Source organism: Zalophus californianus, chromosome 2 (genome assembly GCF_009762305.2).
Source record: "Zalophus californianus isolate mZalCal1 chromosome 2, mZalCal1.pri.v2, whole genome shotgun sequence".
In the NCBI taxonomy this organism is placed as follows: domain Eukaryota; kingdom Metazoa; phylum Chordata; class Mammalia; order Carnivora; family Otariidae; genus Zalophus; species Zalophus californianus.
In genome coordinates, this window is record NC_045596.1 from 201,472,780 (window position 1) to 201,488,483 (window position 15,704).

Sequence of the window (15,704 nt, forward strand, 5' to 3'; positions counted from 1 at the left end):
GAGGGAGGCGTCCCCCGACGTGACAAGCGGGGGGAAAACATCTCCGGGTCACCTAGGGAAGGTGAGCACAGGCGTCTCCTACGCGCAGTGATTCCGCGCCTGGCGTGCACCCCCAGAAGGACGCGGGCCGGTATCAGCGGAGGCGGCCAGACGAACACGCGCAGAGGCATCGCAAGCAACACAGAACACTGGAGACTGAACAGCCGCCGTGAGACACGCGGACGCCGAGGGCGTCCCCTACACCAGCGAGCATGAGTGAGCCACAGTCTCTCGCGCCAGTGAGGACGCCTCTCGGCAATAACGTGGAAACAAAAAGAGTTACGGAGAAATACCTACGTTAGGAGGCAATTCTAGGAAATGGGAAAAACAGCGAAATTACAAATTTGGTTTTTTGAGGTACAAACTGGCAAGACTATAGGGAAAAATCAATGGAATGAGGATATGCAACTCAGGCGAAGGGTTCTGTATGGCTGGGGGGAGGGGCGTGCGCCGCCCGGGCCAGTGGAAGCTGGAGGGTGACCCCTTCACCAGCTCCATGGAAACTGGACGTGTTCATCACATGCGATGCTGTGTGTGCCATGTGTGGATCGTCATAAAAACAGGAACGGAGACATGAACAAAACTGGATCCTTGACCCTAACAGGTGGCTCTTGAACTCATGTCAACTACAGACCTATTTATGATAGTTGGTCACAGCTCGCTGAGGAAGGAAGGGCATCTGAAGTCACATGAAATATTCTGGTGTTGTCATTAGGAAGACGGTGTAGGAACACAATCTTTATTAACATTCTGGTGAATTTCCTACAAATCCTTTTCTCTGAGATTTTTTTCCCACATGGCTGATATTATGTAATCAATATAAAATTTAAGACACCTCACATGCTGGTTTTACTCATAGAAGTAACGTTTTTCAGTATCATTCAAAGCTCTCCACATTGTTTTTACCAGCTTCGCTATATTCTAAAATGGCAGTACAACCATTTTCTTAAATCTCTCTTCACCCCTAATTTTTAAGTTGTGCCCTACTCTGTGCTATGAAAAACTGAATGCTGTGTCAAGTATCTTTTTTGCATCTTGCTTTTGTTCATAGACTCAGCTGCTTCCCAAGGCAGATTTCAGAACTGAAAAATCCTGACTCCAGACACACGAGCATTTTGAGGCTCCTGATCCAAAATGCCAAATCGCTTCCTGAAAAGACTGTACCCATTTGAACCCTACCAACATTGCAAAAAACCTTGTTCAGATGCTGAGCTTCCTTCTTTGTAATATAAAATGTAAAAAAAAAAGCATCCACTGCCATTGAGCAAAATCATGTATCTAAATGCCAAAGAGTAGTAAGTGGCAACAAAGGGAACATGAAAACGTTTTTGGGGTAAGATTCTCCCTGGGCCACTAACATAAGCAGCAGAAAAACACAAGTAGGAACTGATGATTCAAATTAACAGGCTACAGAGTACGCTAAAAGAAGAAAAAGTAATAATTCACAGTGTGTAAGCAGCTCCCGGGATGCAAGAGCATGACAGAGATGGAGGGCTTGGTGAGAGCACAGGACGGGACAGGGGCCCGGGAGGCGCAGACCTGCGGGGGCGTCTACTCACCAGTCACCTTGGGGATGCCCTGCAGACGCGGGACGGGCAAGGCCACCACGATGCCCAGGCTGGTGCCGACCATCAGCAAGCCGTGGCAGACGAGCAGGCTGGTCACGGACAGGCGCTGGTGCCCTGGACGAAGAGAGGGAAGTGGAGTGGTCTCGGCAGCTGCACAGCGCTGGGGACAGGCACTCGGTGCCCCCCCTGGAAACACCACCAGCCTCCCGCCAGAGCGCTTGCTGTGCCAAGCACGCCCTCCCGGGGCTCTCCAACCACACGCTGTGCTCACTTCCACTGCAGGGAAGAGAGAGACCAGGGGCTGGGTTTCCGTCCTGGGCACCCCAGCAGAAGGAGCCCCCACGCCTGCCAGGAGAGAGGGGCTCTACCGTGCCCAGGACAGATGTCTCCGCACATGCCCCGCAGCACAGCTCAGGCACAGCAGGTGACCTCCTGCACCTGCTGCTGGAAACAGCACGGGAAACGGCACGGGAAAGGTTCATGGGGAACAACGGAGTCAGACGGGCCTTCCTGGCTTTGGCTGTTTGTCTAGTTTGGTTTTACAGCCACGGCCCCGAGACCCAGAGGCATCATCGGGCCAGGAGGGTACTTCTGGGCGCCGCGGGACTCACTACAGCCACGCTTCTGAGGAGAGTCCTGGGGACTCCCAGCGTCCTTCTGCTCTAACATGGACACGCAGACAAGAATGGTTCAGTTTGCCCGTGAGAAGCGAAGGTGGCATTTAAAACAACATTCTGCTTCTCTTCTGTAGAAATGAAGGTTACTTCCAATATGCCTGAATTCCACCTGAAGTCCATCTTGCAGAAAAAACACGGACACAAATGGTCTAATACCAGGGCCAAAGGCAGAATAACATGACCATTTTTATGAATTTTCTTGCAACGACACACACACACACACACACACACACATACACACAAACGCAAGACCCCCTCCCCAAAAAACCCCAAAACAAAACCAAAACAAAATTTACAAAAAAATTAAAAGATTTGGTTTTATTTCTCAATATAGACATATGTTCTTTTAAAAGCTAATAGTGTTTTTGTCCCCAGGAATTATGGACATCTGTCTGTTTGAATGACTTCATTTTGGAGATGGGTGGGCACTCTGTGTGGATTTTGCATACAGGTATAAAATACCTATAAAACATACAGGTACAGGTGTGCAGACACTTTCAGAAGCAAACGAGACCAACTCACAGCCATTATTACTGAGCGACACATCACATACTGGAAGGCTTATCCACGTGCTCATAATAAACACACCCACAGAAGGAACAGAAGCAGCAATGAGCCTCAGTGTGGGAGGAAATGCACCAACTGGGACTCTCTCTGCACCTCCAGCCCTGAACATAACCACAGCACACAGGCAGGGCCCAGCTGCTGGCTCACCCAGGCTCAGCCGCCAACCGGTTCGCTGCTGGCCCACCCAGGATGTCACCAGGATGCAGGAAGACACCAAACCCCAATCCTCAGTTTTGCTTCCTAATTCACAAATAATCTTGAGTCTGGTTTCATTTGCTGACGCTTTTGATGTGGTCAATGTGTATTTTTTTTTTTTTAAAGTCACACTGATTTTTAAAAAATCCTAATTTAGCCATTTTATGTGGCTAGGTCCCTCCTGGCAGGCAATGTGCTCACTCAGTGGGGACACAGGAAGGCTGATTTAACATGACCTCTCAGAACTTTTCCATCAAAATATTTTCCCTTGAATATTCCGGACAGCGCAGCAAAACCTCCATCACGGGGTAACTGTGACTGCTTGTGACCTACAATTCACAAAGCTCCTTCCAATGTGTTTGCTGTAAATTCTATGCCTTCATAACCCAGAAGTTTGCTCTACAAGATGTGCGTGCTCGTCACGGACAAGTTCACTGTCATTTGTTAGACAATGTGATCTGTGATGTGGTCAGTGCCAAAGAGCATGAGTGTGACTGTTTTCAGAACTGAGTTCTGAGTGGAAGACAGCAACCCTGCCCAGTCTGCACAATCCTAGAGTCCGCAAGTGGGAGCATGCTCAGATCCCCAAGGATGACCCAGATTCCGTGAAGCTTTGTTCACGTCCAACAAAGGGCCTGAGTTATAGAATATCGATTTTATTTTCAAATTTTGTTCTTTCTAGCGTGGGAAGTCTTCATCTTTAGAACCTACTGGAATTTGATAGTCCAGTAAGAGCACAAAAGGGTAATTTTATGTATATATGTACACGACACATCCCACCTGAGCCACGTCAAGGACACAAGTCTAGACTGGAGGTTTGATGTTTGTGCACACACAGAACGCGCAGGTGTGCGGGTGCCACTGGGCGGTCACGGACAGGAGTGTCCCGGGGGTGACACAGCCCAGTGGACTCCAATGTGCCTACGTCCGCGTAGCACAAACACGTGCAGAGTCACCTGAAGGTAAAGCTGAGTGCACCAACACTTGTCACTAGGAAACACTGGCCTGAGGATGACACGGGGGTGGGAAGAAAGGAGGATATGGCCCTTTGGTGATCTCGTTCTCTAACGCACAAAATGCAATGCAAACCAGACCAATTTTGGGTCACGGCTTTCCGAGCGCTGTACTCAACAGCCACGGTGGGAAGCGTAACAGGTGCAAGAGCATTCTGGTGGGACTGAATTCTGCTCTCCACACTCTCCTCCTCCTTCCAGGTTGATGGGCCACGGCGGCAAGACAACCTCCGAGGTGAACAGGGTGTGCGGGGGGGCGTCAGATGCCCCCAGACACTGGGGGTAAGCGACTTCGGGAAACCATACGCCCCGGTCTGGACTGGATGCGCACTTTGTGCTTTTGCAGCGGCAGATGGACACCGGATGAAGACCCAGGACAGACGGACCTGGCAGACAGCGTCAGAGGGAGCGTGTGTTGGGACCGCAGGGGCAGAGCCGAGCCCAGGGTGGACGCCGGCATCTGGCCCACGGAGAGTGCACTCGGGGAAATGGTGTTGCCAGATGCCCGAGGCCCTCGCTGCACACCCTCTCGGTGCTGCCAGCGCCCAGGTGGGTCCATGATCAGCACTCACAGAGCCACGCAGGTGGGAAAACAAGGGAGTCATTAATGGAGGGTAAAACCAGCCATGAACACGGTCACGAGGAACGGAGAAAACGGCACCCATGCGTGGGCCTGTAAACGCCGTGTGGACTTGAGGTCGGCAGGGGGAGGTGGAGCACAGTCCTGGGAGACAGGTGCTGGCCTGGGGCGTGTCTCGGCTAGTCTGTGGGGGGCCTGGACCCGCCATGACCTCAGGGGGCAAGGGCAGAGTGCCAGCGGGTCCGGGCTCCCACTGCCGGGTCTGCTTATCCGGTGAGGCTGGGGACAGCGGAGGCAGGACTCGGGGGCTCAGGCGGCAGGCCCTTGGCAGCAGCCACCCACTGTCCCCCTGGAAGGACCCGGCCGCTCATGGACAAGATGGCTGCCCGTTCTGGTTACGGGTGAATCTGACTTTGTTTCCTGCCACCCACGACCACAGACCCCCACTGCAAACATCTGCTCCACCAGCGTGTGTGAAGAGAAAACCCATCATCCCCAGAGAAGCACCCATGTGCTCACAGAGCCAGGAGGCCGTCCTCCATTTCCTTCAATGTCAATTGTCTGTTCTGTAAATCTGGTGTCCTCACGACACAAGAACTGCCTACATTCTTTAGGACGTGATTTGTACAGAGTTGCCCCCTGCACCTGATCCCCTCGCCACATGCACACGTGTGCACACACGGCAACTACGAAGTGAAGAATGTGCTCGTTAGCCTGGCTGCACTGAGCCCTTCACAATGTACACAGACATCAAAATGAGGAGCCGCACGCCAGAAACAGCTCTGTGGGTCAGACATCCCAGTGAAGACGTAAAAACAGCAAAGAAACTGCTCTCATGCACTCACCAAGCCCAAATGCGTCACCCACCCTATTTCCCGCCCCCATCCACCCTCAACTCCTCCCTCCCCATGTCCAACACCAATGTTCCACTTGTCAGAGGCAGTCTTTTTGGAACTTGACCCTTTATCCTGTTTTTCATGCATCAACGGCAACTATTCCTTTCACACCTTCTGCTGAAGCTACACACGTCTTCAGAATTGTTACCAACCACCACCCACCACCAACCACCCCCAATCAGCCAACAACCAGCCAACAACCCTCAACCAGCCAACAACCACCCACCAACTAACAACCACCCACCAACAACTACCAACAATTACCAACCAGCCAACCACCATCAACCAGCCAACCACCAACCAGCCAACCAACAATAACCAACCACCAACCAAATACCAACTAGCCAACAACCAACCAATAAGCACCAACCGACCAACTACCAATCAGCCAACCACCAACCACCAACTAACTGCCAACCAACCAACCGCCACCTATCAACCAACTGATCAACAACCACCAACCGACCAATCACTAATGGACAATCAATCAACCATCAACCACCAAACAAAAACAAAACCTCCCAGTGGTACCACCACAGTCTTACTTCCTTTAAGTGATGGATAAAAAATAAATACGTATACACAGGATACCTGGCCAGAATATAATTTGCACTGAATTTGTGAGATTTTGATAACTTGCTTTACTGCCTACGTAAGCAGGGGACCCAGATAACTTCCAGGAGGTTTTCTTCACACTTATGGGCTTGCAGAACTTAAAATCCTATCAAACATGTAAAGTCAACTTGATTGGGGTCCTCTGATCTGGCTTATTAGCCTTCTGCTATTAACTTTTCCAAACTGAAATCTAAATTCAATCTCTTTACCTCCCTGGTCCCCACTGCTCTTAAAACATCTGCAGCAAAGCTCCTCCCTCACACATATGCACACACACACGTAACCCACACTCTCTTCTGCACACAATCAGTCCTCACACATGCACCCACCCACACTCATGGACACACAAGTGCAAGCGCACGCGCACGCGCACCAGCACTCAGGCCATGTGCTCGGCCGTCCCCCGCCTGGTCCTCTCCTCCCGGCCCCTTGGATGCACACCGCAGGGCTCTCCGGGCTCCTGACACCCCTTCTTTCTGACTCTGCATATGCTCCTCTCACCTCCTGAGGGTGGGATCTCATGCTCTGACCTGACACTTTCTGCCCTGTCCCCTGTCCCTCATCACTCATCGCCCATCAAACTCCCCAACTGTGGCCCCTTTCCTGACGCCCCGTCCACGCGCCGGACCCCCTTCCAATTTCCTATGAGGCTGCTCTGCTCAGCACCAAATGCAACGGATACTCTTCCCCAAACTGGCTCTCTGTGACCCCATGTCTGTTGATGATTTTACATTCTTCCCAAAAACCCAGGCCCCAAATCTCAGACTTTCTGGCCCTTCCTCTCCCTCGTCAGTCTTGCCCCAGCGGACTCTGCTTCTCCCTGGGTTCTCACGGCTGCTTGCGAGGTGTGCCCCTCTGGACCACAGGCGGGTCCCCACTGCCCCGCTCCTGCCCTTGCAAACTCGCGGCCCCACAAACTCTTCAGCCTCTTCCTTCCGTCTGTCTCCTCCTACACAACGGCCACCTGCTTATCGCCACACCTGCTACGTGCCTGCAGGTCCCGGCCATGCGCCTGCATAACCTAGTGGTGCCTACACGGACCAATGATGTGCCCACGTGTGCTCACTACATGCATACGTAGAGCAGCCGCGTGTCCGCACACACCAGCTACATGTCCACACACACCGGCCGCGCGGCCGCACATACCAGCTACATGTCCGCACACACCGGCCGCGCGTCTGCACACACCAGCTACATGTCCGCACACACGGCCGCGCGTCTGCACACACGCCAGCCGAGCATCTGCACACACCAGCCGCGCATCCGCACGCACACCAGCTACATGTCTGCACACACCAGCCGCGCATCCACACACACACACACCAGCTACATGTCCGCACACACCAGCCGCGCGTCCGCACACACCAGCCGCGCGTCTGCACACACACCAGCTACATGTCCGCACACACCAGCCTAGCGTCCGCACACACACCAGCTACATGTCCACACACACCAGCCGCGCGTCCGCACACACACCAGCTACATGTCCACACACACCAGCCGCGCGTCCGCACACACCAGCCGCGCGTCTGCACACACACCAGCTACATGTCCGCACACACCAGCCTAGCGTCCGCACACACCAGCCGCGCGGCCGCACATACCAGCTACATGTCCGCACACACCGGCCGCGCGTCCGCACACACCAGCTACATGTCCGCACACACCAGCTACATGTCCGCACACACCAGCCGCGCGTCCACACACACACCAGCTACATGTCCACACACACCAGCCGCGCGTCCGCACGCACACCAGCTACATGTCCGCACACACCAGCCTAGCGTCCGCACACACACCAGCTACATGTCCGCACACACCAGCTGCGTGTCCACACACATACCGGCCACATGCTCATAGTCAGCAGCTACACCCATGTACCATCTGCATGTTTATACACAACATACACGTGTGAACTACATGCTTATACAAACCAGGTACGTGAGTATGTTCTAGCTACATGCTTGTGCACACCAGCTACCTGAAATACAAGTGTATACATACTGGCTAGACGCTTACAGACCGGCCACATGACTACACCTACACGTGTGTACATGCTAACGACATGCTCATACGTACCAGGTGCCTGCTTGTACTTGCTGGCTACGTGCTTACGTATACGCTACTCCCATGTTTCTGTATGTGCAGCACACACACTACACATATGCACATGCACACACTAGCCACGTGTGCACGCACGAGCTACCGGCTGTCCTCACAGTCCGATTTCTGCACCTTTGCCTGTTCCATCCCCTCTGCTGTGGGCACCCTTCCCGCTCTGGGCCTGCTGGGCTCCCAGCTGAGATGCTGCATCTCTGGCTTCCCCCAGGAGCCCTCTCTACTGAAAAGTGACTCTTTTCCTTCTCTCTGTTCATCAAGTTGAGGTCCCTGCTCCCAGGGTCTGGTCTTACCTGGCTCAACTACAAGCAATGTCTATGGTCACAGGCTTCTGAGCTATAAAAACCATGCTCTAATTTGGCTCTATGCTAACGCACAGACTCACTCCTGTGTCCTTGCCCGGAAGGGGCCACGCCTGCACTCCACGCCCCCCACCCTCTCCCTCAGGACCCTCCCCGTCCGGATCTAATTACCTGGCAGCATATGGTGAACGGGGGTGGCTATGTTGATGTCCTGCAGATGCTTGAGTGTCTCAGTGTGAAAGAGGCGAAGTGTGGACCCGGAGGTGAAGGCGATCCAGATCCCCACGCCAGCGATGACCATGTGAGAGACCACCATGCCTTCTTCCTGGTGGGCCTCGAGCTGGTTCTGGAAAAATCAAGGGGAAGTGATGCACGGGGCTCTGGCTGCAGTGGGGGCCTTGCCACCACGTCACTGCCTGCTGAGCTGGCCCTCTGCGCCGCAGCTTAAGCCCCAGGTCATACAGCTGTCCTGGCTGCGAGTGGCCAGCTGGCACTCCAGAGGGGCTCAGCGTGACCCCCAAGGACCTACAGCGAGGGGGCTACTACTCCAAAACCACAGGGACCTCCGTGTCGGCAAGACACACAGTAGCAATCGAACTGCCCCCGTTCCCGCTCCCAAGCAGTATTCACGGTATTTCCCAGCGACTGTGAATCCCAAGAGCCTGCTGGAAGGCCTACCCACCACCAAGGTGGGGCCCAACAGTCACTGGCAGGTTGGCGAGCACGGGAAAGCAAGAGCGACACAAGGAGCGGAGAGTGGGAAGGTCTGGGAACGTGACGGCCAGCCAGCTCCCTGGGACACCGGCGTGGAGCCGGCAGCCCCTTCCCCAAACCCTGCGCAGGGAATGCAGGCCCACGCCCTGGCCTCGGGCAAGCCCTGTGAAGGCCTGCCAGGCCCCACTGCTCCGAACCCTCGTGGGCTGCCCGCGGGGCTCTGGGTCTGCACCCACCCCGGCCTGGTCTCTGAAAGCCACCTGCTACTTCTTTGCGGGACCAGTCCTTCCTTCCCAAGCATCTGGCCAAGCTCTGGCCCCTTGGCTCCGTCCTGCTGACCCTGCTCCACGCAGACCCGTGACAGGAGAATTTTGTAACTTGGCTGCAGCACAGATGGGGAGCCCCAGGTGGGCAGCGAGCGGCACTCCCTGGCAAGTCTGGAGAAGGGGCGTGCAGGGGTGAAGCTTGCAGAATCGGTGTGTAGACACGGCATCTTAAAGCAGCCCCTGAGCTCTCCGGCAGATCAAATCCCGCACAATCCTCCAACCGGTGGGAAACGAGATGGGCTTGCCTCTCTGATCTCACGGCTGTTCCCCAACGTCATGGAACAGGGGGGTTTTCAGAGCCCATCACCCACCAAGGAAGCTGTGTTTACACATCTTGTGTGCCCACCCCACACAGAAAGGGGTCGCCGGGCTTCACCCCTCACCCAACCCACGCGCCCTGTGTGGCACGCCGTGAGCTGAGCGGAGGGTGAACACAGGCATTTCCACCGCAGTTAGCGGCAGAGCCCTTGTCCACCTGCACCCCGAGGAACCCAGACAGGGTGGGGCCCCCATGTTCCGAGCTGGCCTGGACGCCCCACTCCACACAGCCATCACGGGCACAGATGAGGCTTCACTCTTCTGGGGGCTTCTCGGGGAGAAAGTTCCGTTTTGTCTCTCAGGAACCAGTACAGAATTCCCGATGTGAGGGCTGCAGGAAGCGGAGGGTTAACTACACCCCATGGCCACGTGTCTGCCCGCGGGGCTGACTGATGGGGCAGCAGAGGATGGGCTGCAGGAGATGGGCACGCACCCCTGCACGCTCCCCCTCCCCTTGTGAGGACAGGCTGGCACTGCCCACGGTCACTGCCACACGTCACCACAGTGACGCAACACAGGTTGCTGGCCCTCAATAGAATCCAGCAGGCCCGGGGCCCAGAACTATTTCTAGAATGTTCCCAGGAGTGCTCCTGGGCCACATCCACCTTTCACTGCTTTCCGGCAAGTGATTCATTCCCTGCTGTTCATCGTCCGTCCTCTGTCTTATTGGTCATGTCACGCGCCTCTGTGCTGTGCAAAGCGCCACGGGAGCGCAGGGGTGCTGGGGTCGTGCACTGACCATGACCACTGCCGTGTGCTTCTTCCCAGAGCGGCACCCTCCGCAGGCCCGTGGGTCCCGTGGGGTCCGCCCGACTCTCTCCTCCATATGGGTGGTCTCTGGCAGCACCCCCCTAAACTGCCAGCAAACCGACCTTCAGAGAACAGGAAGGTCAGAACACCTGCACATTAAATCCCTCAGTGGCTCACCATCGCCCACGGCAGGGGGGCGTCCCGGCAGGAAGGACACATGCGCCCCAAGAAAGCCAGCCAGACTCTCTGCTTTCCGTGGGACGCCTCCAGCACGGTGAACCCCGACAGGCCCCCTGCGAGGACTCACAGGCCCCGGGGAGAGAAGCCCCGGCTCCTCGGGGTTCTGCCCGCACCTGTGCCAACTGCACCTCCCACCACGCCGCCGGACTCGCCCACGCCTTTCTCCCACCCGAAGTGCTCTGCTCCTTCCCTTCCAGGGATGCCTGCTCTGCCTGGACAGCCCGGCCTCATGCGGGTTCTCAGGCGGGAATAATTTAGACTGCTTCTGTCGGCGCTCTGTGTTCTTGGCATCATAGCCATGATTCCTGTCTTCCTGCCCACAGCCTGCGTGGCCAGAGCCACGAGTGGCTGTCTTTCAGTCTTGTAGGATGCTGGCGAGGCACATCCAGGACAAAACCCAGAAGAGCTATCTGTGGTCCAACGGGAAGTGCTGCACCCCGCGGGTCTGGCTGTGGCACCTGGTGACCTTCCCAGAGCGCGCCCTCCACTGCCCCTCAGTGGGCTCGCGCAGTCTACGACCATCTCCCACGTCCGCAGGGACTGCCCACTCCCAACCACTGTCCACCGGCACTCTGGCACATGAAGGAGCTCCGGGCCGGAGGCTGACACCCCACCTTCTAAGATCACAGAACATGCCGCCAAGTGTGTCCCAAAGTAGGCTTCACGCATGTCTTAAAACACGTCTCAGTGAGCACTGGCAAAATGGCTGAAGGTCCCTACCCTGCTGAACGGATCATCCTTTCTAAGGAGAGTCTGGACAAACATTTTCAGGAGTCCATAATGACTACAGTTACTCACAAACTTGCAGAGGTTCACACCAGTCACTGCAACGAGCCCACAGTGTGCTCGCGGAGATCAAGGTGATCCCTCCCCTGAATGGGTTCCTTTCTCTACTACCTTTCATGTGATAGTTGGAGGAATTTTTAGTCGTGACGTGATTCATTCCATTGGCTGAAAACAGTACTACTGTTAGTATCTGGGTTTACGTAGAGAGGAGGTAAGGAATGGTCATGGACAGCTTGGCTTCTTTTTCTTCAAGTTTCGTAAGAACTCTTTTTCTATTAAGGACATTAACTTTTGGTCACAGAGATGGACGGTATTTTCTCCATTTGTCATTTATAAAACTTTCTTTCTGTACAAACACGCACACTTATTAAATGTGAACAAAATACATTCTAAAATGACCACGTTCATTGTTTTGTTTATTATGGCAACCTCAGAGCATGTGTCTGGCTTAGGAAATCTCCCGCACTGCAGAGTAATGCGAACATTCTATGGCTTTCTATCTAAGTTTGTGATTTTGTTTATGTTTTAAAATTACCTCCATCTGGAACGTTTAGGAGGGAAAAGACCCAGGGCCTGGGGCACGGCTCCATGTTTCCACATGGCGCGCTATCTCCTGATCCTTCACCGAATAATCCAAGCGCTGCACTGACTGGAAGGGCCACCTGACCTGGGGCCAATTTTCCCCGTGTCCTCGAAGACTATTATGTTCATACTAAATACATTTTTTAAAATAGTGTGTTTGTGTTAATTAGCAGGTAAACGATGAACAATTCTTCCACAGACACATAGCCACATGACAGTTAGCTGAATTACCTAGTTAATCCTGCCTTTCACAGACAGATCTAGGAGGAACTTTTCTCTTGGTGCAGGGCCATGGGCAAGAGGCTGCCTGCCTCCACCACAGACCAGGGGCTCCCTGACCGCCAGCACTGGAGCTTAAGTGGGGCGGGTTCTAGAAACGCATCTCTTTCACGCCGGAGACTCACTTAGAACGACTTACCTCTATCACGTGGGTCTCGGTGCTGACTGTGAACACCTGGCCCCCAGAAGCTGCCCACAGCGTGTCCTCCGTCGTGACAAGACTTCTAACCGGCAGGACGCCTAATTTTATCACTTTCTGAGGTTCGGAATTCCAGGATCCATCTTAAAAAAAAATTTTACTTTCATTCAGATTCAGTTATCCATGCACAGGGCCTGGGGGAAAGGATCAGAGATCATTTTATGCTTGTCTTTTTTTTTTAAGTAAGGTCTACACCCAGCATGGGGCTGGAACTCACGACCCCGGCATCAAGAGTCACAGGCTCTACCAACCAAACCAGCCAGGCGCCCCACAGACCATTTTAAATAACAAGCAAAATACCATTGGTAATTCTGAGGCTGACACCTGGGTCTGGGTATCCAGAGCTCGAGGAGTTGGCACCATGTCCATGAGACAAACTGACTCAGTAATGGAGCAATGTTCTGAGCCCAGTCCGGCCGCCTGGTATGAATCGTTCAACCTGCGTCTCGGCTTTCTTCCCTGTAACATGGGGACAATACCACCACGCGCCCCCAAGGCTGCATGAGAGCGTGAGGAGTGACCAAGCGATCAAAGAGCTCAGCGCCGTGCCCAGCACACAGGTGTCCAGTGAGTCCTATCATCTACAATGACAACACACGAAACGGCTTGGTCGTCAGTACAAAGCTCTATATCTGAATCAGCGTGGGACGAGGCTTACATTTCCCAATTACCTGTTCTTCCTTTTGAGATACCCCTGGCCACAGACTGTGTTATCGGGACCCACCACATCTTCAGTGCATTAAAAAAAAAAGTCAGAACTGGGGGAAGAGGCTTCCCTCACTTCTCACGAACTCGCTCCATTCCTCCGGCACAGGCAGGGATGAAATATTTTGCTTTGAAAATATTTCCAAAGGCCTACTGATGAGGTTTGTCACACTTTATATGAAGTGTGAGTCAACAGGCAACTGGGATGGCAATAAAAAATATTTAAAGCAAGACTTCACATACGTTTTCAAAGTGTGTAATTACCCCGTGAAACATTAAAATAAATTCTTCAATTTTCAAAGTAACAATTAATTAAGCCACGATGCCTAAGAACACAACTATAACCGTTAGTCCGCCAACACCTCAGATCCTAATCAAATAAAGCACTCTGCTCAAGGAAGGGGGCAAGGTCTTGGCTCCAAACCGAGTGCTTGCCTCTGGGTTCTATATTTGAACCACTGAACCTTTTCATCCAAACCCTGTTTATGAGTAACTGTCTTAAGCCGAGGGGTGCCGACGCCAAGAGGCACCTAGTCAAGTTTTGAACTTTGTAGCCTACTTTCAAGTTATGATTCAACTGTACTGGAAATGCTTTTATGCTGCAGTTAGGCCAAAAGATGCTGCCGGACAATTACCACCAGTTCCAATGGATACTGACCTGCCGTTCACTTGTAAGATCTGCACCGAAACCAGGGTATCGTTGTGTGGTTAAACACACGCACACGGTCACACATGCACACAGCCACACATACATACACATGCATGCAGTCACATGTGCACACACATGCAGTCCCATGTGCATACACACAGTCAGGCATGCCCACAGCCACACAGGCATACACATGCATGCAGTCCCACATGCACATGCAAGCAGACCCACGTGCACACACACACACGTATATACACACGCAGTCCCACGTGCACACACATGCATGCAGTCACACGTGCACATGCAAGCAGACCCATGTGCACACACATGTATACACATGCAGTCACACATGCACACACACAGTCCCACATGCACACAGCCACACATGCATACACATGCATGCAGTCACGTGTGCACATGTGTACATGTAAGCAGACCGACGTGTACACATATACACACAGGCAGTCTCACGTGCACACACATGCAAACACACAGTCATACGTGCACACACAGTCCCACGTGCACACAGCCACACATGCATACATATGCATGCAGTCCCACATGCACATGTAAGCAGACCCACGTGCACACACACATATACACGCAGTCCCACGTGCACACACATGCAAACACACGGTCATGCGTGCACACACAGTCCCACGTGCACACACACCCAGTCACCCGTGCACAGTCCCACGTGCACACAGCGACACATGCATACACATGCATGCAGTCACACATGCACATGTGAGTAGATCCACGTGCACACACACGTATACACACAGGCAGTCCCACATGCACACACATGCAGTGACACATGCAGTCACATGTACACACGCAGTCCCACGTGCACCCACACATGGTCACATGTGCACACACAAGCACAGAGGCTTTTTCATCCAGGACTCACAACCCTAAGAAGCCCTGCAGTCTTCACTTCCAATGGGATTACAGCAGTTCGGGATGGAGATACAATTCTCCCCAACACACACAAGCGCCTGAGAGTGCAGGGCCAAGGATGAGTGCTCCAACTGACTGCCCCATGGTGTCTGCGTCCTTGGATAGCCGTCACATGGCCACTGCCAAGTCCTCTGGAGCAAGAAATCTGCTGCAGACATGTTATTTTGCTTAAGAATTAACTTCTAACAATTGAACTTTGTTCTCTGAGCACCTAAGTTACTCTTTCTGCAGGTCCTGTGCTCTGGGCCCTTGCACAAAATCCCCTGAGGGCAGCAGGGAGGGCACACCAGTGGGCACTGGGCTGTGGGCGTCAACTCCAGCTGACAGTCCACCTGCCTGGGGACAGCCTGTCTCTGGAGTCTGCACTCTAGACCAGAGTGCTCAACCAGGCTGCCCAACCACGGCAGGGCCCCGTTTTGAGCTGACACTAATTTCCTGCAGAATTCCAGATTTCAAGCTCCCTAAAAAGTCAAAGACTTGCAACAGTGCTGTCGAGAACAGCCGAGAACAGACCTGTCCCCAAAGACGACATTCAGATGGCCCACGGGTGCACACATGAACGCGCGCTCAACACACTCAGCAGCAGAGAAATGGAACATTTGTGGGAATGGCCATCCTCAAAAAGA

The 15,704-nt window shown here is 53.6% G+C and overlaps 1 protein-coding gene across 8 annotated transcripts in view; it reads right to left on the reverse strand.

Moving 5' to 3' along the window:
- ARHGEF10 (Rho guanine nucleotide exchange factor 10) overlaps positions 1 to 15,704 on the reverse strand; it is a 111,112-nt gene that overhangs the window by 3,602 nt on the left and 91,806 nt on the right. For all 8 annotated transcript variants that reach the window (XM_027598735.2, XM_027598736.2, XM_027598734.2 and 5 more), the window contains 3 exons: positions 12,705 to 12,847; positions 8,742 to 8,916; positions 1,599 to 1,721 (listed from right to left, as the gene is read on the reverse strand). In XM_027598735.2, coding sequence (XP_027454536.2) covers positions 1,599 to 1,721; positions 8,742 to 8,916; positions 12,705 to 12,847 — 441 coding nt within the window. The remainder of the gene's footprint in view (positions 1 to 1,598; positions 1,722 to 8,741; positions 8,917 to 12,704; positions 12,848 to 15,704) is intronic.